Raw genomic sequence first — 27,212 nt, 5'->3', positions numbered from 1 at the left:
ATTATCTCAATATAAAGAGCATTTTACTGTATTAAATTTATTTTTATTATTAGTTAAACATAAAATTTTATATTACTATTTAAAAATAAATGATCCGTATCAATTTCATCATTTCCGCTACGCGATTTTATTTAATCTACTTAATTGAAATTAACTGTTTCATCTATTATAAAGGATTATCGTGTTATCAACGAAATTAAGTCATAATTCTGGATTTAGACGCAGGATCTTATTAACCACGAACAGGATTTCCTGTTTCACCGAAATAACTTAACGTCTAGCAATTAATTCCTTCCGCCGCCAAATTTGTGGCTTTCTATTTCGAAGTGAATTTCCGCCGAGATTATTCCTTTATTACCAAAAAAAACATTTATCCGATTATAATGTAATTTTAAAGTGACAATAAGAAACGTGTGACATAGATACATAAATTAAATTTCATTCATAAGTAAAATCAAAAGCTATTTGTTTAATCAATAATTGACGGTATCATGGCAACCAGATGGACGCGTTTATCAATTTCAGCGGATATCAGTTGCACACACAGTATCGCATTTGATACGTTAAAGATTCTCTCTATTCTACAGATACTTGAACGAAAATCGAAAGTAAAGTGTCCATAAGCAATGGGTAATACAGAGAGTAATGTTACGAGCGGTGTAAAGAAACAAACGGACACATCGTCCATCGTGCTTTATAAATTAGTCGATTTAAAAGGTGAGTGAAGTAATTAATAAGTAGAATAAACGGATTTTTCAGTTCATTTATTTTATACAGTTATAAATAAAATTTTTTTAAATTATCATATATAAATAAAAATTAACTACATATAATTAATTTAACTAACTTAATTTATATCAACATATATACTCTGTTTTGTTATCTTTACTGCTTCAATTTATATTCGCAAACGAGAGTAACAATGAAACGCCTGAAAACACGTGCCCCTGCACATTTCTGACGCTCGTTTCATGTTGCCAGCATATTGGCTACGCTTGTCAGCAGCTAGCTTTTGACTCGACTTTCGCGGCTTATAACGAGGAAAGACGTGATATAACGATACACATAAATAGAATCCAGCATGTGTAGCGGATTCAGCAATATGCCAAACGTTTTTGTTCACTGTCTTTAGAATCTTTTCTTCGAGATCAATCGTTTATATCGTTCGCCATTATTCGCGACGAATAACGAAATTAGAGAAATTATTATCGTTGTAATAAACACGCCCTAAAATCGTAGACGATATACAAAATCTGAACACGTTGTGATGATTTTTGATTGAAAATGTTAAGGATAATAATCTAATAATTAGATACATTCACACAGAGGAAGATCTGATTGAATCATTTAGACATTTATCATCACTTTTTCTTCATTCGATGTCGAGGGCTCATCCAAGTTCTCCGTAATCTCTGAATTAACCATATTAAAGGAGGAGTGTATGTTGTACTTTCCCATTTCGGCCTCGAACAGGATGTTGTTTATTTGATGCTGCGCGACAAGTCTTGCACGCACGTCTGTTATATTTTTCAGCCGAATGGCGACGTGCTCGGCAAAAACCGTGAATTCGTCACGACATGACGAAATCTCCTGAAACCGTAAAAAAAAAGGTCGTGACATCGCAGGACCGAGTTCTACAAACGAGTCACGTCAAAAAAAAAGCAGTATAACGCGTATCATGATGGACAGAGAAATCTTTAGACCCTGTACATTATGCAACGCGTTACATACATCTTTTTAAGTATTGAAATAATTTTGCTGTAATATAAGAAAATTTAAAGCGTACCTGCGGCTTCCAATTAGAAACAGGCATGGAATTCTAAAAGAAATAGATACGAATTAATTAATTATAATCTCACTTTGCGAGTAATGAAGATAACATTATTTAAAGAATAAATCGATGATGAATAAATTATATGTAAATGATAAATAGAACTTGTATGCTTGGTATAATAACTTTTTGTTTTCAATTATGATATAATTGCTAAATTCAGCTATAATTATTATTACTGTTATTGTCACTGTGTTAATTAGATTGATACGAATATATATAATATTTAACATTATAAATTCTATCCTTGCGAAAATTCGACGCACCTGTTTCTCCACATTTGACGTTTCGCGATTAATTCGCATCAAACGTCCTTTATTCAGAAAAGTTAAAGCTTCATAAGCGAACCATTTAGGCTTGATTACGATGCTGCCAGGATTCAGATCAGCCTTGAGCCTACGTTTCGCGTACGCTTTGTGAACCGACATGAAATGAGTCTTGAGGCTCTTCAGTTTCCTCTCCACCGTCATCACGTCACATCCGAGCTGATACAATTTTTCGCGATAAAATGCGTTTTTGTAGAAACGCGCCTCGATGATAACTTAATTCGAACGCGCGTTGTGTAACAACATAAATAAATGAATCGTGAATTTTGCGCAGGCTGTTACGTAAATGCATTTCTATCCAACAAGATTGCTTTCCGCTCTCGACGCAATAAAGGCTTCCCGGCGCGCTTGTTGCACCAGTGTTGCGTAACGGCTTGCGCAAGTATTGGACGTAGCCGTGTGTGCAATATGTGTCTGAACTATATGTATAACTCCCGAGATATGAGAATATTTTTCACTCCGTCCAAAAATGTTTCTGGCACAGTATGCACACGCGTATACTATTGTGTTATACATAAAATAATATACGTTTATTTAGATAGATTATTATTATTAATATTATTATTATTAGATAAAAGATTAATAATTCATCAGTTATGATGCGAATTTATGATATTAATTTCGCTCCATTTCTTTTGTTAATATAGCTAAATAATATGAAAAATTAAATTTGTCGAAAATAAGAAATACGCTAATAAAAATAAAGTGTTTGTAAATCTTCGCGTCGATCTTCTCGCGACCTTTAAATCACGTCAATCTTTAATAGCGCAAAAAAGGAAAAAATTAAGCGCGATTATTTTATGCTTGTGTGTGTGCGTGTGTATTAATTAAAAATACAAATAATATGCAGCAATCATTTATGTTAGCTGTAATTGTTATCTCGTGTAATTATGATCGCACCTCATCGGCGATTTCTTTCCACGCGTGGATTCTCTTGCTTCGGTCAGTGTAATCGGGCGCATTGTGATCCCAGAGGAGCTTTCTCGCGCGATACGCACCGATCAGCTTCAATATTGTCTCTTGCCTCCACTGCGCCATGATGCCCGTATTAGCCGCGCCGTGCCACGTTTAACCACTGACAGCAACGGCGACGGTGGTCGGCGGCGGCAATCCCGACCGCTTGCTCTTCCCGCAGACTTGCGCCAGCAATTGCCGCGACGGTGCATGCAATATTTGTGCCATACCGTGCAAGATGGCGTTGTATGTATGTCCTTTGATGTGCCGACAACGTTACAACGAGATGAAGGTCCGGTGGAATCTTCTATTTTTGGTGCGGTAGAATCGGCCGCTCGAATTTCATAAATTATTGGCCATAAAAATCGAAGCCACGAGCCACGAGTCGGGAAAGCGAGGAAGAAACTATATCGTGATTTCTATTTTTTGCTTTTAATGTATGTCATTAGAGGATAATCTTCAGATTAAAAAATATATTATTCTTAATTATTATATTATTTTAAAAAATCATAATAGATGGATACAACATTATCTAGTTTAAAATTCAAATTCATTTTCTCATTTGTCTTGCATAGTATAAGATTTCTTTCATTTTTAAGCTAAAAGATCAATTGACGTATGAATTGCAAATTTTTTAATTATTATAGAATGTTATTAAATGATTGAATAGTAATTTGATTAGAATAAATTTAAATTAAATTAAATTGAATTTAAAAAATTATTATAGATATGTATGCATATTTATGTATGTACAATATCAATGAAAATTGGACGAAATTATTGTGATAATAATTACGCAATGCATCGTGCAAACAGAAAGAAACAGAACCGCTGATAATTTTTAACGCTTTGCAAATTCCTCTCGTAACATTCGCGACATTTGCGTCATCCGACATTATGCGTTGACAGGTTGCAGATCTAATTAGACGGATCGCAATGTAATCGTCACAGCTACAGCTGTTTTTAGTCCGTGAGTGGAACCCATACACTTTTCGATCGCGAAAATAGAAATGCCGTCACGAATGTTCGCGATGCGTCTTACGCGAAATTAACGTTAATCGACTCGAATCGCGTTCGCCTCTCTTTCGCTCTGCCCGTTTTATTGGTCCATGAGTCACTGCATCGATCATTTCGAAGTTGGAGTTAAAGTGCTAATGCACGATATATGGTTCCTCAGATTCCAAGCACTCGACAATCCAAATACTTGCTGTCGTGACGCAACGGGCCGTCCACGTGCCGTTCGTGGATTTAATTTTATATCGCGCGGTGACGTTGTGTTGACGCGATTGCGAATCACCGCGGATTTTCTGCAGCTGAGAATTTTCGCACAATTTTCATGTGGAAATTCCCTCGCTCTTGCCAATTTTCACAGCATTCTTGATTCATGGAAGAGAAAATAGATTCTTTTATTTTAAAATACTCAAAACAATGTTTTGCTGATGCAGATAAATTTCTCGATGTCAAAACAAAAACATATTTTTTGTATCTGCTAAAACGTTGTTTGTAGAATTTATAACATGTGGAATTTATAGCAGCAAATTCTAATAATAATAAGCCTTCTGACAAATTTAGATTCTGTTATCAAATATTAATCACTGCATTGGATGAATTTTGATATTAAACCAGAACGATCTTTGTGAGAAATGATATTTTTTCTCATCATCCTCTTTATTATTAAGATTACAGCGATTGAATATTTATTCTATCGATCGCAGGTGGTGGTTTGTTAGTTGATATGATGAAAAGAGCCACTCAGACAAAGCAGTTTGCGGAATTAGACCATGCGATGAGAACGAAAGTCGAGCCCTTTTTATATAACAAGGGGGAAGGCAAATGGATACCTATAGACAAATTGGTCCTCTTACGAAATAAAGATCGTCCGCGACACAAAATGGTATACAATCGATTTCGCTATTCTCGATTTCAATGCTTTTAACAATTTTCGTTTCACATTATCTAGCTAGCACCGTTAAAAGCTATGGAAAATCCAGCGGATTACGATATAGACAAAGATATGGGCGATGAGGAAGTTGATGAAACTAAGATAGGTAAGTTATTATAAAATTTAATTAAATTATAATAAAATATAATTATAATAAAATAGATAAATTATTGCAAAAGTATATTTTTACTTGCTACTTAAATTACTTACAAAATAGTGCACTACAAAATAATTTTCCACGCAATAAATAATCTAAATTCTTGACAGATAAAAGCAAATATAGATTAGTGTGCTGGAATTTGAGTGAGAGAGGTGCTGTCGGCGAAACTATTTTGCATTTATGTATGTTAAACGCTACTGCTCTCCACGCTGATTTGGCAAAAAGACTATTACGTTTCTATCCGAAGCTTATAAACGATATTTATCTATGCGACGAATATTACGGTAAGTTCGAGTTATTACGAAATGCGTAATGAGCGTCAATTTGAGAACCTATTTTAAATGCTGTTAATTAAAACCCTCCTTTATGAGGGAACATATACATTAGAGAATTCAATTACCGATAAACTCCCCGACAAGAGTGCTGAATATAAAATACCTATTCATTGCGTATCCCTTGCGTAATGAAACATTAGCATTTCCAAGGTAAACCATTCATATTCCTTTAGAGGCTCCCGCGGCTTTATTTTTTTAATCGGGAGATTCTTTTGAATTCAGGTCGCGTAAATCCGTCCTGCAATCATACAACATTATTACAGTCGTTAGAAAGTATAAATATAGGTAACCCAAATATATATTGCTACCAATCAAAGTGAAACATATTTTTTTAATTTGTAGAAATATATGAAAATATATGAATAAATTGAGATCTTTCTGCATCCGCCTGACAATTATTGCCTTAGCTTTGTACAATTCGCTTTGCATTTAGGTGAAAATGTATTACATATTGCTATTGTGAACGAGGATCCATCGATGGTCAAGTATCTTCTCGACAGCGGCGCGGACGACCCGCGCATTATCCACGAGAGATGCTTCGGTAATTTTATGTGTCCGGAAGATCAGAAAGCATCGAGGTTTGATAGTCAAGATCACGAATGGGTGTGCGTCACACCAGAAACCAATTATAACGGGTGTGTGTGATAATATTTTTTAAGAAAACGATGTTACTATTCATCTCTCTTATTCAACGATGGAACAGAAAAATTCCATTCTCATTACTAACATTTAGTCTAACGACGTTAGTGTTCATTGATGTCAAACTTAAACGTGACCTAATTACACGGTTAAATTTCTCGAAACAGATTAATTATCAACAAGCATTTTATCAGAAACTTTAATGAATCTTGTTAAGTGCAATGCCAAGAAAATAACACATATACGAATAATTTGATAAAAACTCATGAAAACGATCTCTATTTTTTTATCATTACGCTTGTAGATACGTGTATTGGGGAGAGTATCCCTTGAGCTTTGCCGCATGCCTTGGTCAGGAAGAATGCTACAGACTTATACTTGCCAGAGGTGCGGATCCGGATAAACAGGATACGAATGGGAACACCGTTTTACATATGCTGGTGATATACGAAAAACTGGCGAGTGTTATATTCTCAATCTTTATTCGTTTGTAGAAGATACTGAATAATTTATTTAATTAGTAATGCTGGCCAGAAAAAAATGTCAAGGCAAGCTATCTTGCCTTTATTTAAATAGTACAAAAATACACTCAAGACTATTTTAAGAAAGTGGAATTTATTCACTTTTATATCCTCTTCTCAATTTAATTTCACAGGCTACGTTCGATATGGCCTATGAAGTGGGGGCTTCTCTAGACATAAGAAACGTTCAACATCTGACTCCATTGACTTTGGCAGCAAAGCTAGCTAGGATAGAGATGTTCTTTCACATTCTGAATATCGAGAGAGAGATATACTGGCAAATAGGTAGCATAACTTGCGCAGCCTATCCTTTGTCGCAAATAGATACAATAGACGTTAATGCAGGAACAATCAACAATAATTCTGCTCTAAATTTGGTTGTTTTTGGCGTAAGCGAATAAGTTATGCAATAATTTTTTCCTTCGAAATCTTCACTTATGCAGAATATTTTATAATAATTGTAGGAGAAAGATGAACATTTAGAGTTAATGGACGGCGTCCTAATCGATCTTTTAAATGCCAAGTGGAACACTTTTGTTAAATTCCGGTATGTTTATATGAAATATATAATCTTTTATTCTTATGCGTATAAAAATATAATCTTCCATTTCTATATTTTATTCTTATAAAAAGATTAATATGCAGGAAATTATTTTTCAATTTAACATGAAAGATAATTATAAAAATAAATTATATGTTTAGAAAATATCACGAAATATTGAAATTTTTAGATTCTATCGTCAATTCATTCTCTTCTACTTCTACTTTGTGCTATCGCTGATTAGTTTCACTCTTCGTCCTGGCCCGCAAACAGATGAAAATGCGAATGATACATTGACAAACTCATTCAACACGACGAGGGAATCCATGATTCTCAAGTCTCTTCACAGTTCGGATCTATCAGAACTGGTTACAAATAGTTTCACAGCAGCTTTTACTTCGAACTTCAAATCATCCTTAAACGTAACGCAAGAGTCATTGGAGAAGATCCAGCTGCAAGTGACGTCGAATGTTACATCTGCTCTGAGAAGCATTTTGCTTTTAACGTTGAGCAACAATGAGGATCTTTTGAGTTCCCCTGATGAGGCCGCCATTCATACACTGTGGTATACCGATAATCCTCAAAACGCGTCGGATTATTTCATAAATATGTATAATAAAACTGTTACAATTGATACTAACTCAACCGCCAAAACTACCATCGACGATGTCACACTATTAGGAAAATTTAACAATCACGAAAAATGGTATGTTAAATATTACGAAGATCGAAACGCTTTCAAAAAATAACATTATTAATATAGATCTTAATAATACATTGTTATTAATATATAATAATAAAAAATATAACATTTTAAGCTTCAAAATAAAGTTTAGTATTGGAAGAATTTATAGATTCTTGGATATATATTTCTGTTATTATAAGTACTTTTTAGAGCAAGATTTTTTTATCTTTCACGACAATATTATATGCTTGAACAGGTGGGATGATCTTACAGAAGAATGCAGACTGATGCAATTGACAACAATGAGCGCGAAGATCCGTCTTACTGCGGAAATCGTGATGTATTTTGCGGCAGTGCTCTACATCTTGGCTGCGTTGCGAGAAGCGAGATTTTTAGGTCTCAACATGTTCATTGAAAATCTCGTAAGAATTAATTAAGATGTTGTTCCACATATTTTTCAATATACAAGAAAAAAGGCTGCACAAAATACAAATTACAATAAAAACAAAATTGCTAATCTTAAAATGTTTAAGACTCTTGTATCTTTACTTTAATGAATAAATTTAATTTTGATCAAAGATTTTCTAATAGGTCATAAATCAAATTTATTTATACTACTCGATTTTAATAACATTTTAATAACATTAATATTAATATAATATTAATAATAAAAAATATAATATTTTAAGATTTAAAATAAAATTTAGTATTGGAAGAATTTATTTCTTGGATATTTCTGACATGATGACGAAATATAAACATTTGCAACATATGTTACATATATGTGAACTCGATTTTTAGATGACGGCGCCGTCGCGCGTCATGTTTCTGTTCTCGTGTTGCATCTTAATGTCGTTTCCGGTTCTGAGACTTTCCTGCTCCGATGAGGTCGAAGACGTGCTGGCAGTTGTAGTGATGCTAACAACGGCGCCATATTTTTTATTCTTCTGCCGAGGTTTCAAGACAGTCGGCCCGTTTGTCGTGATGATTTACAGAATGATTACGGGCGATCTCCTCAGATTCGTCTCTATCTATCTCGTCTTCGTGATGGGATTCTCTCAAGGTAATGATGCTCAGTGTGTTATAAGAAAATTTCACTGATTCAATCCTTTATTCCTTTGAATTTTGTATGATAGTCGCATTCCTTCTTACGAATAAAGCTTAGAGCAAAATAGACGGATATCCTTGTTGCCGATTATCACAATTGATGATCGAAGTTGAAGAGATATAATGGCAAGTGTAATGGATAAATATGCTCGATACGGTGTTTCTTAAGGTCTCGATGCCTTATTCTCTATTGATATATCCCAACAATTATTAATTAGCCGCAGGAATAATGGCACCGCGACGAAAGCCACAACATATGATCTAATCGACAGTTTTACGATATTGCAACGCGACATTGACACACATCGCCGAAGGTTTCTTGTGTACAATAGCGAAGAATGCCGCAGAAGGAGGCGCTAAAGAAAAGGTGCGATGTACGAGAAATGGTGCGATACATTGTTATGCAACCAGCAACGGAATATCATGGCCGCATACTGTGCCATTGTGTTTCACTTTCCACCATCACAGTTAAACATGGTGCAATGCTGCCGCGGAATTGAATGGAACATCTGTTCACTCGTAGAAATATTTACTATTACAATAGAAAATCTTGATCAATACATTATTCACAACGATTGATTAATTTAATGCCGAGTCTTTATAAATACTCGAGATAACATCCCATATTTCTCCACAGATGTTTTGCATGTATATATTCGGAATTAGCTGTACATAAATATTACATTAGTTAATATATTAATTATTATACTAATTATTTTTACAGCGTATTATATCATATTTTTGTCGTTTGACAATCCGAATACTCCGGAAGGCGTTGACGATTCGATAACAAATCCTATGCCATCGCCGATGGAGAGCGTTATGGCAATGTTTCTGATGAGCATGACAAATTTCGGCGATTATTATGCCACGTTTGACAGAACCGAGCATGAATTCGAAGCCAAGGTATTTTCACTACGAAATATTAAATTCCTCAAAAATATATAAAATATCAATTGCGATCATTGCATTGACATTCTATATAAACCCTACATCTTATATAAACCCTACATACATACGTTTCAACAACAATTAAATAATTCGCCTAGTTTTCTCTGTAATGGATGATTCATATATATATATGTGCCAAGTAAAATACTGTTAAATGCATTCAGAGTTGATTGGATAGTATTACAGCAATAATTATTATTGTTGCAGCTGCTGTTCGTGTTATATATGGCGATCGTGGCAATCCTGCTCGTAAACATGTTGATTGCTATGATGGGCAACACTTACCAGAAGATCGCTGAAACCAGAAATGAGTGGCAGAGACAAGTACGTCGTTAATATGATGTATTAAAGTAGAATGTCGTATTAACCTTCTATTCACGTTAAATTTGTCTCATATGTATCAGTGGGCGCGCATAGTCTTGGTTGTGGAGAGAGGCGTAAGTCCTGCTGAAAGATTAAAAAAATTGATGGACTATTCTCAGCCCATGTCTGACGGTCGTAAAGCGTTGGTTCTCCGATTAAATCAAACTGTGAGTATATAAAAATGTGTAATTTTAATAATAGACTTTTACGAGATGACGCTATCGATTTTAGGAAGAAGACAAGGAAGAAATGAAAGAGATACTTGAAATGAAAAGGACGCACGATAAATTAATAAAGAAAAGACAAGACAAAATATTAAAGGAGAAAGCTTTAGCTGAAACAGAAGCTGTTATTACTAGAAAATAAAATAAATAATAAACATTTTATTTATTCTCAATTGATGTATGTTTGCGTATTTTATTCTTTTTACAAATGTTATTGATTAATGTAATAAATATAAATTTTTAGCAATGTTAAAACTATGCAATTTTTGTGAATTATAAATAAATAAAAAAATTGTTATAAAAAAATACTAGTACGAGTAAATTTCTAATCAATAATTAAGCTTATCGTTTCTATGACAACAAAGTTGTGTCATGTCAGAATATTTAAGGCTCGGATGAGCGCAAGTGAAGCATCTATTGGAAAATGAGAAAATATACATATAGTGACAATGAGTGCATTAAAGATTCCAATAAATTATAAATGTTTAGAAGAAGAACTTCATGAGGCGCTCACAGCCGACGAATTGTATAAATTACAAAACGATGCTAAAATCCGAGCTGTTGAACAAGGAGTACCGACATATGAACATTTCAGACAGATGGTAATTAATTTTGTTATTACATGTATAATATTATGTATAATAAAAATAGATATTCTTTACATAATTTTTAAGAATTTATGAATAAATTTTTTTTATTTTTTATGATTGTGCCAGATTTTATACATTATTATATACATTATTATTAAAAATGTATTTAATTTATTTTTTTATTAAAATTATAATTATATGAAAGGTGAATGGTGCTCATTTAAAACCTCTGGATCGTAATGATATGAAACCTAAGATTGGAGTGCAGTGGAATTCTATGATTAATACTGGATCTCATGACTCGGTTATGTCTACTGAGAGAAAATCGAAATACGATGAAGAATATAATAAAACTATTATAGAAATATCTCCAGAAACATTTCAAGATTTTTTACGATCCTGGAGAACAATTAGAGACTACTCTGAAAAATTTGCTTATACATGGAATGTAAAGTAAGAATGGAATATACAAAGATGAATATTATATACATTAATTGAATGTTTTTATTACAGGAGTAGTCTGCCAAATATTTTTCGAGTAGAAATACCTGCATCTTTTTTCGGTGACTTTATGGATATGTGTCTACAATATTTGTTAGACAAGAATGATGTAACATCGATTATAGAACTTCTCAGCATACTAAGCACGTGTAATAGATTCGATCTGACGATATGTTTAATGACAAAAAGTGAGCGATCTATATGCGAGCAAATTTTCCGACAATTACAACTCAAAGCAACGTCACAAGATAAATTATTGCAAATCGAATCATTAGCCGCAAAATATCGGATTAATATTAATTAATATATCATAATAATGCATTCTTTCTATAAATAATATGATTAATATGATAGATCAGAGAAATATAACAAAATAATAATTATAAAATAAATAATTGAAGATTATTGTATAAAATAATTTATTTAAAGTCTAATTAAGATTTAATCAAAGAATATGATGTTAAAATTGAAAGCCACGCATTTGGAACAAATGTTCTGCGAATGTATGTAGTAATTCTAAGCATCTCTAGAAATCTGCTATTCTAATTAGCGCGCCCAGAAAGTCGTAGCGGGCGGTGCGCATGATGTAACCGTATGACAGCGCGATCAGCTGAGCGAGCAAGATGGCGACACGCGGCGCGTCGCCGCGTACATAATGCGGTTTTCACGCCAATACGATAACAATAAGATATACACTATCTATTCTTATCGCTTACATGTAAGAACTCGTTAAATGTCTTGGGAATATTTAGCATTGGCAACTTTTCCTACGTTTTGCGATCGTGCCTCGCGGAACCGCCATGACGCACATATAACCCACTATGCATGTGTGTGTATATGCGTGGTAAATAAGCGAGTTCGCCGCCGTCGTCGTCATCGTTGTGATCGCGAATCCATCGCGCCGACCCAAAACATTGAAAGTGAACGATAGTGTGATCTCGATACTGTCATCGGGTCCAGCCGAGGATGACGAGACACGCGTCGTGGACGTCGTGCTGCGACGGTGGTTGGTCGCGCGATCTCACGACGCGCGAGACGACAATTCATCCGCATCATCAGTTAACCGCGTCTCACCGTCTCGCCGCCGTGAAACTGAGGGAATAAGAGAGAAAGAGAGAAAGAGTGAGAGAGAGAAGAGAGAGAAGAGAGACCGGAGAGGCGACCCTCGACAGGGGTAGATTGTGGGTGCTGCGGTACGGAAAAAAAAACACAAAAACGGGCAACGCGAAAGCGCGCCGCCGCCTCGACACCGCCATGAGGCTGGAGGAGATGCCGTTGCGGCTGAGCTCCGACGAGCGGGACTTTGAAATGGACGATGACGAGACGGACTACCTGCTGCAGCCGTCCGAGGACAGCATCAGGCAACTGACGTCGAGGCGACGGCGCATCAAGGATTGCTCCAAGTACCTGAGAAACTGCCTCTGCGGGTGAGTCGCGGCTTGTCTACAGGGTGTCCCGGAACGCGTGACATCGCACATCTGAAACACACATTCCGTGAGAGTTATAAATAATCATGATAGATTTTTTATTTCTCTTATCCTGTAGATTAGAGAAATGTCTCTGAACATGTCATCTATTATGTAGAAATATCTTATTTTTTTTTACAGTTTTAAGTAATCTAAACAACTTGTTTTTGTTTCTCTTGACCTATGAATAACTACAAAAATATGTATTATTTGATATATCAGGCTGCATGAAATATATTGTGTAGTATTTTCTAAAAATCTATTATTTATTTGCTATTTAAAAAATTGTGTTATTATCTATGATATTAAAGCACGCGATATTATTTAGCATTTAAAATTTGAAAAAAATTCATTGTTAGATTGATAAAATTTTGCGCGGCATATATTTCTATAATTTATCGATTATAGTATATAAAATCGATTAAGTATATAATTTATTTTTAATTTAACTAAATAAGCTCAACATATTCGATGTTGTTTAATTGAAATAAGAGATAAACAAAGAGATCACGTTATAATCATCTATTGCTAATAAAATTGATTCGAAATCATAACTAATTGTATAAGAAAACATTTGCATAAAAAAGATCTATTGATCTCTTCGAGATTCATGAATTTGCGCACTTTTAATCTTTTAAAATATAAAATTAATAATTAATTTTCGAGTTAAAAGTTAAGATTTTTGCCGTGTAGAATTAAAACTTTGATTTTTATGTCACACAATTAAAATCGTGATACAATCACTATAAAAGAGTTTATTTGATATAAAATAATATTTACAATTTTAGATTATGTTCTACAGGATGAATCTTGATTTAAACTCACACAAATTATTAATTTTATATTTTAAAAAGGCTCAAAATGCGTCAAATTCACGAATCTCGAAATGTATTAGATTTATCAATTTTTGACGTATTTAATTCGTCCAATTCCTCCTTAATCTCGCATGATACTAAAACGCGGTCGATCGAAAGCTACGCGTTATGCGTGCTCGAAATAGTATTTGACCCCTTATCGCGGTATTACTCAAGTGCGACATTTTGCACACATGTAAAACTTTCGAGAAGAGAGAAGCTTGATCAAGAGTTTGCCAATATATATTGTCATGTTCTTGTTGACCTTATATACTTTTATGATATTAAATACGTTCATCTAACATTCAATTGTAAAGAAAAGAGAATTTTATTTTTCAATGTTAAATCTATCATAAATTTAAATCTTTTGATTTTAAATTCGCGACCTCTTAATAAGAAATTAATATAATTATCATTTTTAATAGTGTAAAATTATTTCATAGTATCTCTTATATCAAGAATTCTCCAAGATTTCGGACAGAAAGAGTCTTTTTAGACAAACTAGTTTTTTCTTTGCCTCTTTTAATTGCTAAAGATTATATTGCTTACAATTTTTTCGAAACATTTCTATCTAAAATTATGTTACCTTTTTATAAATCCTTCCAATAACATAATACTTGTTGAATTCAAATTTTAACATTATACGAATTATTTTCCTCGAAGTCAATTAGTTTTCCAACATATATATATATATACCTGAAGAATCTTTGTGACGATGTGAAAAAGATTGCAATCCTCATTAACATTTTTCAAACTTTCTCTATGCGCACCTCACAAAAGTCATAGATATATATATATATCTAGAATAGAATAGAAAAAAATTGACGTTTCGTGAGATATAAAAACGAACTATTTTTTTACGCGATCGATTATTGGTTCGACGCTGTTTTATCGACGGAATTCGACCAATCGCGAATGCTCCAGTTTGTATTGACATTCCCGCGTCAGGCACATCTTGCAATCGTGTATTCCACGGTTGCAGATCGTGATGTCATAATATTGTTGATTGATGATAAATTGACGAGAATCTCAGTAATTTCTATCGAATTTCCGTGACGTTTGTGTGAAGAAATCGCGCTAGTGCTATCCCACCGTCTAATGAGGAAATAATCCAAATGGAAACGCAGAGCAACGTCATAAGGATGTCCAAGGAAGACATCCCGTTAATATCCAAGCCACGGAATGACAGCTCTTGGTCGAGGTGACGCATATAGTCTTATCTCGACTAATAATCGAGGCGTCAATTTTTATGATCTGTCGTTTTGCTGTATTTTTCACGATTCTTCGTCATCGTGGATTTTCCATTTACAATAAAAGTTTCTTAGAGGAGTGTCGAGAGTCGATACGCATGAATGCAGGCTTGTTCGATCAATGCCGTTGAACGATATACAGTTTGTTTATAATCATCAAACTTTGACGATTAAAATTCATTCTTGTGAACCTGATTATTAATTGCATCACATTGCAAATTAAAAAATTTTGATGCAAAATATACTTTTGCGAGCAATATTTATTGCAGAAAATAATAATATAATAGGAAGATTTGAGAAGAAATTTTATTTTGTTAACTTTAGACACAGCTTTGTTAAATTGAGATTGTTTCTGGTTGCAGATGTTGTACTTGGATGTGGAGGAGATGTTGCAGAGAACGAGAATTAAGAGCCAGGGTTATCCATATAGGGCAACCTATGCATGAAAAATTCCCTACCAATGTAATAAGAAATCAAAAATACAATGTTGTTACTTTTTTGCCTATGGTATGCTTTTCTTATTAAAAACAATAATAGATAGTATTAATTTTTAAAGAGATACATTTGTATCTCTTTAAAAATTGAATGAAACAGTGCGATGGATAATAATTATATTTTTATTTTATAGGTTCTCTTTCAGCAGTTCAAATTCTTCTTGAATTTATACTTTCTGCTTATGGCTATATCTCAATTCATACCAGACATAAGAATAGGATATTTGTATACATACTGGGGACCATTGTGCTTTGTTTTAACTGTAACAATTTGCCGCGAAGCTGTCGATGATTTTAGAAGATATAAAAGAGACAAAGAAGTTAATGCACAAAAGTATTATAGATTAGTAAAAGGTTTTGATACACCAGAATTAGTACCAAGTTCCAAATTACGAGTAGGTGACTTGGTAAGTTACATTTAATTTTCTTTTTAGTAGTCGGTCTTATTTTAATTTTATATTTTCTTAATAAAAGATGTATATAAATAAACAACTTTCTTTTTCTACAGGTAATAGTAGAGAAGGGTCAGAGAGTACCAGCTGATTTGGTATTATTACGCACAACAGAAAAATCTGGTGCGTGCTTTGTACGAACTGATCAGCTGGATGGAGAAACAGATTGGAAATTGAGATTAGCAGTGCCTGCAACGCAAAAATTAGAAAACAACTCTCAGTTGTTTGATATTAAAGCCAGTTTATATGTTGAAAAACCTCAAAAGGATATACATAGCTTTATTGGCACTTTTTCAAGAGTGAGAATTTGATTTTCTTGCATCTTATTCTAAAATCTCTTTTAATATTTTCTTTACATAGTTATTTATTCTATTTTTAGTACGATGGTTATAGCAGTGAAGAAAGCTTGGGTGTGGACAACACATTATGGGCTAATACAGCTGTAGCATCAGGCTCTGCTCTTGGTATTGTCGTTTACACTGGTCAAGAAACGCGATCTTTGATGAATCATTCAGAAATTAGATCAAAAGTTGGTTTGCTTGATCAAGAAATCAATCAGTTAACAAAGGTATGACATATGTAAAAATTATACATCAAAATGTTAATATATATATGTATAAGAACATTGATATATCTGTTAATTATATTTTGCAGGTATTATTTTGCGCGGTAATAGGACTCGCACTTGTAATGATGTGTTTGAAAGGATTCAATGGGCCATGGTACCGTTACATGTTTCGTTTTGTCCTGCTATTTTCTTACATTATTCCGATCAGCTTGAGAGTAAATTTGGATATGGGCAAAGCATTTTACGCCTGGTGTATACAAAGAGATAAGGATATTGCTGGTACGGTGGTGAGAACAACCACTATTCCGGAAGAACTCGGACGCATATCATATTTGCTGAGTGATAAAACTGGCACATTGACACAAAATAAAATGGTGTTCAAGAAGTTGCATTTGGGCACCATATCTTATAGTCAGGAAACGTTCGATGAAGTGACATCAGTATTAAAGACTTATTATCCGATTAATGCGGAGAATTCCCCAGTGAAACCAGCATTGTCCCTGCATAGCGGAAAAGTACGGAGGTCTGAAAATACCCGGATTTACGATGCCGTGCATGCTCTAGCATTATGTCATAACGTAACTCCAGTATATGATGAGATAAACAAATCTTCGAATCTGGATTCAGTGAGTGTGCAAACAGTGGAAACTGGAGATACAGGTTCTATTCAAAGGTATTGTTTTCTCATTAGTAAATTGCGAAAACTGGAATACCCTTAACTAATGAATTTTGATGTTTCAGTCAAACAGAAGCGGATCAACATTACTACCCGGCTGAACAAAAACGTAATTATCAAGCGTCCAGTCCGGACGAAGTGGCTTTGGTGAAATGGACAGAAGAGATAGGATTGGCTTTAATTAAACGAGATCTGAATTCGATGCAGTTAAAGACTTTGAATGGTCATATATTGAATTACATCATATTACAAATATTCCCTTTTACATCAGAAACCAAGCGAATGGGAATTATTGTAAAGGAAGAATCCAGCTCTGAGATTGTATTTTACTTGAAAGGTGCTGATGTTGTAATGTCCGGTATTGTACAATATAACGATTGGCTGGAAGAAGTATGCGAAAATATGGCACGCGAGGGTCTCAGAACGTTGGTTGTGGCAAAAAAAAATTTGACTGAAGATCAATATCTTGATTTCGAAACAAGGTAACACACATATTATCACAAGTATCATATTTACGTTTTTTGAGTGAAATTATAAATAACAATTATGGACTATGTATAGGTATAATGCGGCAAGAATGAGCGTTAGCGATCGTGCATCAAGAGTGGTCGCGGTGGTAGAGAGTCTCGAAAGAGAAATGGAATTGTTATGTGTAACCGGAGTTGAAGACAGATTGCAAGATAGAGTGAGGCCTACATTGGAGCTCTTGAGGAACGCTGGAATCAAGATATGGATGTTGACCGGCGACAAGTTAGAAACTGCGACTTGTATAGCAAAATCGTCATGTTTAGTTTCACGCACACAAGGACTGCACGTTTTCAAATCTGTCGTGACGCGCACTGATGCCCATTTGGAGCTGAATACGTTTCGCAAGAAACAAGATTGTGCCTTAGTTATCAGCGGCGATTCCCTGGAGGTGTGCTTGCAGTATTATGAGCAGGAATTTCTCGAGCTTGCTTGCGGCTCACCCGCTGTCGTTTGCTGCCGATGCTCTCCCACGCAAAAAGCCGAAGTTGTCAGTCTTATACAAAGACACACTGGCAAGAGAACGGCGGCCATCGGTGATGGTGGTAATGATGTCTCCATGATACAAGCTGCAGATGCCGGTACGTATCTTATATATTTGTACTTAAACTTTTTTTAAATAATCATGTATATATTTCTCTATCTAATATTACTATGTATATTTGCTATAGGAATTGGTCTCGAAGGTCTTGAGGGAAGACAAGCATCGCTAGCTGCAGATTTTTCAATTTCTCAATTTAATCACCTTGCTAATTTATTATTAGTCCATGGTAGAAGAAGTTACAAACGATCGGCTGCATTAAGTCAATTTGTTATACATCGTGGTTTGATAATTTCAACTATGCAAGCTGTTTTCTCTGCTGTTTTTTATTTGTCTTCAGTTGCCTTATATCAAGGTTTTCTTATGGTAGGGTAAGTATCTGTATATTACCATATTTATATAAATATATGCTAAAAATTACATTTAAAATTTATTGTGTCTTCATAATTTTTTCATATATAAAACAATTTATATGTATATACTGTTTTAATATACAGGATATTCTTATTTTAATAGTAATTTTTTGAAATGTCAGATTTACAAGATATATCGTTTCCATTAAAATAGAATAATCTATATATCAAAGTTTATAAAATTTATTAAATATTTTTTTATAGATATGCCACGATATATACAATGTTTCCCGTCTTTTCCTTGGTATTAGACAAGGATGTATCAGGAAAAGTGGCACTTACCTATCCAGAACTTTATAAAGAGCTTAGTAAAGGCCGTTCATTGTCATATAAAACATTTTTTATGTGGGTTTTGATAAGTATATATCAAGGTATGTAACTTTCATAAAATCTGAATAATGTATGTGTATAATGTATAAAAAAATGAAAAATATATTTTTGGTCTTATTTCAGGAGGGGTAATCATGTATGGTGCACTTATAATGTTCGAGGATGAGTTCATTCATATAGTAGCCATCAGTTTTTCGGCGCTAGTTTTGACAGAATTAATAATGGTTGCTTTAACAATTAGAACTTGGCATCATATAATGATACTTGCAGAAATCTTTTCTCTGGCGCTTTATTTACTATCTTTAGTCGTCCTCAAAGATTATTTTGGTAAGTTTGCAGCATTTGATAATAAAATATAACTAAATATAAATTCATCTCATTAATGATTTTTTCCTTGTTATTTAACACAGATGCTGAATTTATCAAGACAACAGACTTCTTATGGAAAGTATTGGTGATAACGTTAGTTTCTTGCATGCCACTGTACATTTTGAAATTTTTAAGGAAGAAATTTTCGCCTCCTAGTTACACTAAATTATCCTAAAATTTACGCGAAAGTTGATCAATCTATATATAAATAACAAGAGAGGATAAAATCAACTTGATATATTAATAACAGAAAAAGGACATACACAAATTTTCTCTCATTTTAATATTCCTAATCCAATCCAATTATAAATAATAATATTGCTTAAGTTAATTTTTAATGAAATAAAAAAAGTCGTACATGAACACATTTTTATATCAACCAACTATTTTTGTAACAATCAAACGATTTTTGTAACATTGGTCTCAATGGATACTAATGTAACAGAAGATGCTTATATTGCAAAATAAGATTAAAATTTTCTTGTATAATATTGCACACTGATTTCAAAAAATAGGGATTGGATTAAAGTTGTTATAAATAGAACTCACAACTTCATCATGTTACGTATAATGTTAATTCTTCCTGCAAGCTTGTTTATTATACATTTTTGCTCTAGATTAAATACATGACTCTTTTTATATTAATTTTCTTTATATTTCTCATATAATTCATTTAATTATATTTGTTTATATTATTTATATTTCCAAATGCATTGCCAAATTTGCATCTTCCATTTCAGTGTATTTATATATACATATACAATGCGACATTTGAATTATACCACTTATTCTTAAAATACGAATTAAACGTGTTCAAATTGAACACAATAGTATTTTTCATGTAGTAAAAATTTTAAAATATATCTGCATGAATCAAGCAATCGTTCGATCTATATAATGAAAAATAAATGCATTTTACTTGAAAAAAATTATTAGAGAATTAATGTAATTAATAATAGAATTTTAGTATCAGAAACAACTGTGATTTTTGCAAATATAAGTCTAAACAGCATTTGCACTAATGTTATATAAATAATTTCTGAGATCTTATTTCAAAAGGTTTATTTTTTCGTCCTATTCTTTTAAAAAAATTAATTTCTATGAAGAACATATTTTTTGTTGTTATTTATATTTTCAGTCATGTATACAATGCATAATAATACTGGATTACGTAATGTTTTATATTCATGTATACACTGCAAGCATGTAGAACATACCTGTAATCGTTGTTATCACTAATGTGGATGAAGCATACCACAAATAATATAATAGCTCTTTTTAGAAAATTATTATTTACTATGTATAATGCGTTTATAAGATTAATTTATTTGCAAATAAAATAATATATTCCTTAATCTGACTTGTATTATTTGTAATGCTCATAATGCTCATGCTCATGTTTTATTAAAATAAATAACTTTTGAGTAAGTTATAAAGTTTATCCTCTAAATATAAATACTGTTCTATTAGAAAAACATTTTATTTTTAACTTTATCTAACAATTACATTAAGTTTATCAGTTACTGTTTTTTCTATTTGATTATGGAGTTCAGTGACTTCCTTCTGAGTTAAGGTACGTTCCATATGTCTGTATACTATACTGTAACAATGGGATGTCTTTTTAGTCTTTGGATGAGTGAATTCATCTTTCAGCAAAATTTGTTCAATGATATCGCCACCTATTTCTCTAACTATGTCATAAAAATCTTGAGAAGAGTAACTTCCATTTTGTGGCAACCAAAAGCTTATATCATTTGTGCAAGGAGGATATATGCTGATTGGCTAAAAAATTACATATTCATACAAATTATTTAAAGTATCTAGATATAATATTTCACAACATTTGAGATATTCTTTAAATATTTATTTTACCTTGTATTGTATGTGTGCATTGAGATCATCTACTTTAAACTGATTTAAGAAACCCTCATCGTTACTCCAAAATAATCTTACATCTGGAATATTATACAAGCACATGCCCAAACGCTCCAAACCAAGACCAAATGCCCATCCGATCCTATCTACAGCACCAGATTTCTGAAGAATTTCTTGTCGCATAATGCCACAACCTAGTATTTCGAGCCATTTGTCATTATAGAATATTTCCAACTCCCATGATGGATGAGTGAATGGAAAATATTGGTCAACCCATCGGTATTGGATAGCTATTAATATAAAGTATTTTTGAATCTCAATTTCAAACTTCTTATTTTTACTGTAATAGCACAAAGAAATATTAATTTTTAATTTAAAAGTTAAATATGTGTGCTCTTATGTACACACACCAAATTCACAAATTAAATAAATACCTCTTCCAAAAATAGCTTTTGTTAAGCCAACTAAAGTATTTTTCAATTCCTGCTCCATTATTTTCACTACTTCTAAGGTATGGCAACCTTGCTTCTCAGTATTTTCTATTCCTTTATGTTCAAATAGCTTCAGATTTCCAGAATCATTCACATTGCAAAATATTTCTTCTGCTGTACGCAATCTGACTGCATCAACCTGGTGAAAAACTGGATAATGTGAACTATCAATTTCGTCCCGTCTGTACACATCCCCAATGACAAGAAAATTATTCAATCCCATCGAAATTAATTCAGCTTGATGTGCAGTCATATGCGCTCTCAGCAATATATCTTGATTTATGAAGTAACAATCATTTTTTCTCCTACTTGGATGATCTTTTGGTACAAGAAGAGAGTCGAAATTTTGTGCAATTGTCACTACAGGACACATATTATCATAGACACTAAAGGATGGTGTTCCGCTTTTACTGCGAAACTGTTTATAAAAATAGTTTACAATACGCTGACGTAAGAGTGACAATGGATGGTATTGCTGAACATGCAAGTTTCTTCCTAATTTAGCAATGATGTTTGGAGTGATATTTGTCCAATCGTCTGTCACATATTTTTGATTGAAAAGTACTAATTCATTGGTATTTTTATCGACATTCGCAACAGTAGACCTTCCCTTACAGATTATATTAGCAATGTTTACAAGTGTTTTCTTGCAAAAATAACACCTATTAGTATACCTGTAAAGATTATATTTTAAATATTAAACGTAAATGAAAGAGATATATTCAGACATTTTATATATCACACTACATACCACATTTTATTACTGAATTGATTTTTCGTCATAAAAAAATACATGTGTTACATGTATCAATTCACATTGATATCTTGAAATTGTTGTTTCAATGTGAGATTATATGGGCGTACATTGTCTACAAAAAGGATAGATTTTAATTATTTTTTATACACTCCTGTATATTCACATCACATCAACAAAAAGTTAGTTTTAAAAATATGCGCAGGTTATGTAAAAAACTGGATATTTTCGATGATACATGAAACATACAATAAAACAGAATTTGCAATTAAGAAATAATTTCACTTGATTGCATTCTTGCAATTTTTAATATTTCGAAATAATATTCTATTAACGATATTAGTGAGAAATTATATTTTGCACAGATGCCATTCATTACATCATTCATCAACATTGCATATCGATGTCTCGATATAAACACGTGTCAGAGCTTACAGCTGCAGCAAAATTTGTCTGTTTTGCCGGATAGCTCTGTTTAAATTAGTACAAAGTGTAAATCCTGTTTGTTATAAATAATGATTCCTAGTCGAACCGCGATTTTGCATCTTTATCGGGATTTAATTCGAGAAAGCAAAAAATGGAGCTCGTACAATTACAGGTAATATATTAATTACATGTATATCGTTATACTTGATAACCTTTATATTGCATATTTACAAATTATGTTTTCTTTTTGACATTTCTTAAATAATATTTTTGAGAAAAAAGGATTTATTCAATTCAGTTCTCTTTCAAGAATATCGAGAAACTATATTATTACAACTGTATAAATTTAGGTTAGAAATGTAGAGAGAATAATAATTTTTCCAAGCAATGATGACATGAATCTTATGAAACATTTATCGTGCAAATTAATATGATGTAACATTGAGCATTATATATACAATTATAAATTGTTTTCTACTTTTCAGAATGTATGCTCTACGAAAGATACGATATGAATTCAAAGAGAGCAAAACATTAACTGACGAAGAAAAAATTAGGCAGTGTTATGCAAAAGGGCAAGAGACACTGGCAATGATCAAGAAACAGGTCATATTAGGCAGTCTTTACAATACTAGGCCACTAGTGATTGAAACTATAAGCAACTTACATGATGCAACGACATAGAATATAAAATAGTTTTAGTACTTAAAGTTGTAATATGGTTATGCATTTCATTCAAATTTGTAAAGAGAAAATTTTTTAAGTCACAATTGTAAATTTTTAAATTCGAAATTTCTCAAATTACAGCATATCCTTAATTTAATATCCGTCATGTCAAATTTGAATATTTATAATTTCTTCATAATTTTTTAAAAGTATTACAAAATAGTTAAGGATAATTAGTTGTTTAACTATGAAGGAAAACTATGATTCTTGTTCATTTCTTCATAAAACATTCTGTAATTCTTTATGTAAAGATATTTGTCATCGTTATATATTATATGCTAAACTGTTTTTCTATTTATATATGTATGTAAAATTATATATTGTAAATATATCTCTTCAAATTTTGTTACAAAATTAAATAATTTTGTAATACATACTGTGTGAACCTATGTATTCTAGCACATGATTAATAATTGCGTACACACAAATAATTGAACAGATTATTTTTAAAATTACTTGTAAAAAAATAATCGCTAGAAGAGATGTTTTTCATATATATAATATAAAATCTTGAAAAATAACAATGTTAAATCAAGTAATAAAAATATATTGAATTTCACATTCCATGTACACACTAGATGTCAGAAATATCTATTTTAGATATATTCTATTTAAAAATGTATGCCTATATTATATATATTATATAGAAGCATATATATTTTTAACATCTTATGTAAAATCTCCATTTAATTACACTCCTGAATCTTTCTTTATTCTCTCTTCTAAACGATTATATACTCTCACGAAAAAGATAGCATGATAACTGTTTCGTTTTAAATGGCAATATAATATGAATGAAATAGAGCATATTAATGAAAGTATGTGTATATATATATATATATATATATATATATATATGAATGATTTTTCAGTACTACCAAACTGATATGGAAATACACAAATAAAAGCAGACGGAAAGTGTAGGCCTGCTGATCAGCTGTTTCAAGATGACAGCTGATTCAGTGTGTTGCATGACGCGGCTCGCAATGTGATAATTACTAGACTGCATTTGTATCTGTTACGATAGAGAGAAATAATTGTTGTTTGAAAATGGCTACGAGAAATTTGACCGAGCCTTTCGTGCTGATGCGAAATAATGCTCTGCAAACCAGGCATATCTACGCCGAACAGGTGCGCGTTTACTTAACCTATTTTATTCTGTCGTATACCTGTGCAAAATTGTGTTGTCTACGTTCTCTGACTTTTACAAGAATCATTCGTATATTTTTTTAGAATCTTACCGATCGTGTGGCACTGGTGGAATCGGATTCCGGTGGATCCGACAATGTTGAGTTAAAAGGTGTCAGCATCGACAGCGGTGCACCGCCTGTCTGGGCGGACGCCTTGGAGGAGACCCAGTACATCTTGAACAAATTACGTGTGAAAATAGATAGTCTGGTCGAGCTGCACTCCAAGCAGCTCACTAGGCCCACCTTGGATGATACGTCTCAGGTTTGTTGAGTTCCCGGGACCATCAGTTGTATATGATACTACTAGTTGGATTTAAAAGAACCCTACTGTTAGCATATCTTGTAAAAAAAAATATTAAATATTAATCAAGTGAAAAATTTTTGTCTCTCGTATAACAATTATATAATGCAAGATTTATATAACTGTAACATTATAGGAAGAAAGACAAATGGAACAATTGACACGAGAGATTGGACGTGCATTCTCTAATGGCTATAGACAAGTACAAACAATTAAATCAGCTGGCAGACATGAAACTAAGCCTGCTGAACGTCGGCTAGCTGCCAGTGCAGTGATGGCTCTTTCAACTGCCTTACAGGAATTAGGTCTTCGATATAGATCGGCACAGAATCATTACTTGACACGTATGTTCTTTTTGCATAGTTAATAAAAATAAATAACTAATAATATTCTAATAAATTGCAACATGTTATTTCCATTATATTCAGTTATAATAAATTCCTTGCAGAGGTAAAATCGAGAGAAGAAAGGAATAGCCAGTTCTTTGCAGAAGACCAGTATCTTTTAGATAATGTAGCAACTGATTCTTGGTTGACAGAATCAAATGAGGCATCTGCTTGGCAGAAAAATGAGCAAAGACAGGATTCGGTTTTGTTGCAATTGGAAGAACCTGAAGATAGAATGAAATTAGCATTGGAAAGAGAAGAACAAATTGGAAGTATAGTTCAAAGTATAGCAGATTTAAAGCACATTTTCAAGGTAAATTGTATGCGAAATCATCATGAATATTTATAACTGATAATGATTTTAATATAACAAGCAAAATGTATTGCAAATATATTCTTTCTGAAGAATATATTTTGGCACTAATTCTATTTATTGTTAGTAATAATATTGATAGTTTTGGATAAAATTTTGGATTTTTATTATGCAGGATCTTGCAGTAATGGTAGAGGATCAAGGTACTATTTTAGATCGGATTGATTATAATATCGAACAAACACAAGTGCAAGTACACGAAGGTTATAAACAATTAAAAAAAGCCGACTCGTATCAAAAAGCTAATAGAAAATTATACTGTATCGTTGTTCTTGCGGCTGCTATTATATTGCTTAGTTTCCTGTTTATCATATTTAAAACGTAAAGTACTTATAATTAAAATAAATGTAAAAATATTGATACACTTGTTGGTTGTTTATCGTGTTCCATAAAATTAAATATCTATAGAATCTGCTGTAATGATGGAAAGCTATTTTTTTAATAAGATAATATATGTATTTGTTTCTTAGATGTTATACCAATAAGAAGACAATGTGTTTTAAAATTATGGTAGATTTCTGTTTATTTTATCTGTTTTTAAATTAATCTGTTAGAAATATCCGACTAAATGTGGCATTAATTTTTTTTAATCAATATTCTCATTTATATAAATCAATTTTACAGTATCATTATATGTGCAATTTTAAGTGGCCATTTTAAATGTACATTAAAAATGATCGTAGATAAATTTATATAGTAAATAAAATAATTTATTTATCTCACACTTAGCACTATATTTTTATAGTTAAAAGTTATAAATTATTTTTATTTACATGTGATAGAAAATATTGCAGTATGACTTTTTATATCTGTATTGTAAACTGTTCTAGACTGTGTAGATATCCAGAATTGTTAAACAAGATCATTCCATGATAATAAAAAGATGACTGATTAAGACATATACTACTTATTTTTCTTGTATATATAATACATATAATCTATACATAAAATATTACAAACTTGTGTTTTCGAAAATTAGGGATAGCAAAAAACAATTTTTTTGGTATTTTAAGATTTGTCGAAGTTCTTTTTAAGAATAAACAAGTATTTTATCTGCTCTAAAGAACAATCTCTTTTTTTTT

General features: G+C 32.4%; 7 protein-coding genes across 10 annotated transcripts; 5 read left to right on the top strand and 2 right to left on the bottom strand.

The window, feature by feature from the left end:
- Window positions 1–580: 580 nt before the first annotated feature.
- LOC105253755 (transient receptor potential cation channel subfamily V member 5) lies at window positions 581–10,721 on the top strand. Its single transcript, XM_011262005.2, has 15 exons — window positions 581–717; window positions 4,827–5,005; window positions 5,072–5,159; window positions 5,321–5,497; window positions 5,982–6,183; window positions 6,492–6,645; window positions 6,843–7,097; window positions 7,173–7,255; window positions 7,440–7,955; window positions 8,191–8,356; window positions 8,736–8,997; window positions 9,766–9,947; window positions 10,200–10,316; window positions 10,397–10,522; window positions 10,587–10,721. The coding sequence occupies exons 1-15, from the start codon at window positions 627–629 to the stop codon at window positions 10,719–10,721; spliced, it is 2,733 nt and encodes a 910-aa protein (XP_011260307.1). The 5' UTR covers window positions 581–626.
- On the bottom strand, window positions 843–3,282 carry LOC105253746. Its single transcript, XM_011261989.3, has 4 exons — window positions 3,058–3,282; window positions 2,098–2,316; window positions 1,787–1,819; window positions 843–1,590 (listed from the first exon to the last, which is right to left on the bottom strand). Exons 1-4 carry the CDS (start codon window positions 3,193–3,195, stop codon window positions 1,348–1,350), a joined length of 633 nt encoding a protein of 210 aa, XP_011260291.2. The 5' UTR covers window positions 3,196–3,282; the 3' UTR covers window positions 843–1,347.
- Window positions 10,722–10,975: 254 nt separating the features above from the next.
- LOC105253744 (coiled-coil domain-containing protein 103) lies at window positions 10,976–11,974 on the top strand. The gene is made up of 3 exons (XM_020028252.2): window positions 10,976–11,193; window positions 11,375–11,622; window positions 11,683–11,974. The coding sequence occupies exons 1-3, from the start codon at window positions 11,029–11,031 to the stop codon at window positions 11,972–11,974; spliced, it is 705 nt and encodes a 234-aa protein (XP_019883811.1). The 5' UTR covers window positions 10,976–11,028.
- Window positions 11,975–12,211: 237 nt separating this feature from the next.
- Window positions 12,212–19,881, top strand: LOC105253743 (probable phospholipid-transporting ATPase IIB). Of its 4 annotated transcripts, none has more exons than XM_011261980.3 (12): window positions 12,212–13,097; window positions 15,603–15,747; window positions 15,869–16,141; window positions 16,243–16,485; window positions 16,566–16,754; window positions 16,841–17,427; window positions 17,496–17,912; window positions 17,992–18,536; window positions 18,627–18,867; window positions 19,114–19,280; window positions 19,363–19,566; window positions 19,650–19,881. In XM_011261980.3, the coding sequence occupies exons 1-12, from the start codon at window positions 12,925–12,927 to the stop codon at window positions 19,781–19,783; spliced, it is 3,318 nt and encodes a 1,105-aa protein (XP_011260282.1). In that variant the 5' UTR covers window positions 12,212–12,924; the 3' UTR covers window positions 19,784–19,881. The 4 variants fall into 4 exon arrangements, with proteins under 4 accessions (XP_011260282.1, XP_011260285.1, XP_011260283.1 ...); XM_011261983.3 differs by lacking the exon at window positions 12,212–13,097 and adding an exon at window positions 13,104–13,164; XM_011261981.3 differs by lacking the exon at window positions 12,212–13,097 and adding an exon at window positions 14,963–15,191.
- A 1,176-nt stretch (window positions 19,882–21,057) lies between these two features.
- Window positions 21,058–23,185, bottom strand: LOC105253742 (probable phenylalanine--tRNA ligase, mitochondrial). Its single transcript, XM_011261979.3, has 5 exons — window positions 23,108–23,185; window positions 22,726–22,843; window positions 21,918–22,648; window positions 21,481–21,773; window positions 21,058–21,390 (listed from the first exon to the last, which is right to left on the bottom strand). Exons 2-5 carry the CDS (start codon window positions 22,767–22,769, stop codon window positions 21,100–21,102), a joined length of 1,359 nt encoding a protein of 452 aa, XP_011260281.1. The 5' UTR covers window positions 22,770–22,843; window positions 23,108–23,185; the 3' UTR covers window positions 21,058–21,099.
- LOC109610161 (LYR motif-containing protein 4) lies at window positions 23,139–24,003 on the top strand. The gene is made up of 2 exons (XM_020028265.2): window positions 23,139–23,326; window positions 23,640–24,003. The coding sequence occupies exons 1-2, from the start codon at window positions 23,244–23,246 to the stop codon at window positions 23,836–23,838; spliced, it is 282 nt and encodes a 93-aa protein (XP_019883824.1). The 5' UTR covers window positions 23,139–23,243; the 3' UTR covers window positions 23,839–24,003.
- Window positions 24,004–24,773: 770 nt separating this feature from the next.
- Window positions 24,774–26,808, top strand: LOC105253741 (syntaxin-16). Its single transcript, XM_011261977.3, has 5 exons — window positions 24,774–25,011; window positions 25,114–25,332; window positions 25,508–25,715; window positions 25,820–26,070; window positions 26,246–26,808. Exons 1-5 carry the CDS (start codon window positions 24,931–24,933, stop codon window positions 26,453–26,455), a joined length of 969 nt encoding a protein of 322 aa, XP_011260279.1. The 5' UTR covers window positions 24,774–24,930; the 3' UTR covers window positions 26,456–26,808.
- Window positions 26,809–27,212: the final 404 nt, after the last annotated feature.

The sequence above is a fragment of the Camponotus floridanus genome, unplaced genomic scaffold, assembly GCF_003227725.1.
Source record: "Camponotus floridanus strain SB8 unplaced genomic scaffold, Cflo_v7.5 scaffold145, whole genome shotgun sequence".
NCBI classification, from domain to species: domain Eukaryota; kingdom Metazoa; phylum Arthropoda; class Insecta; order Hymenoptera; family Formicidae; genus Camponotus; species Camponotus floridanus.
This window is presented reverse-complemented; position numbering and strand designations above follow the sequence as displayed.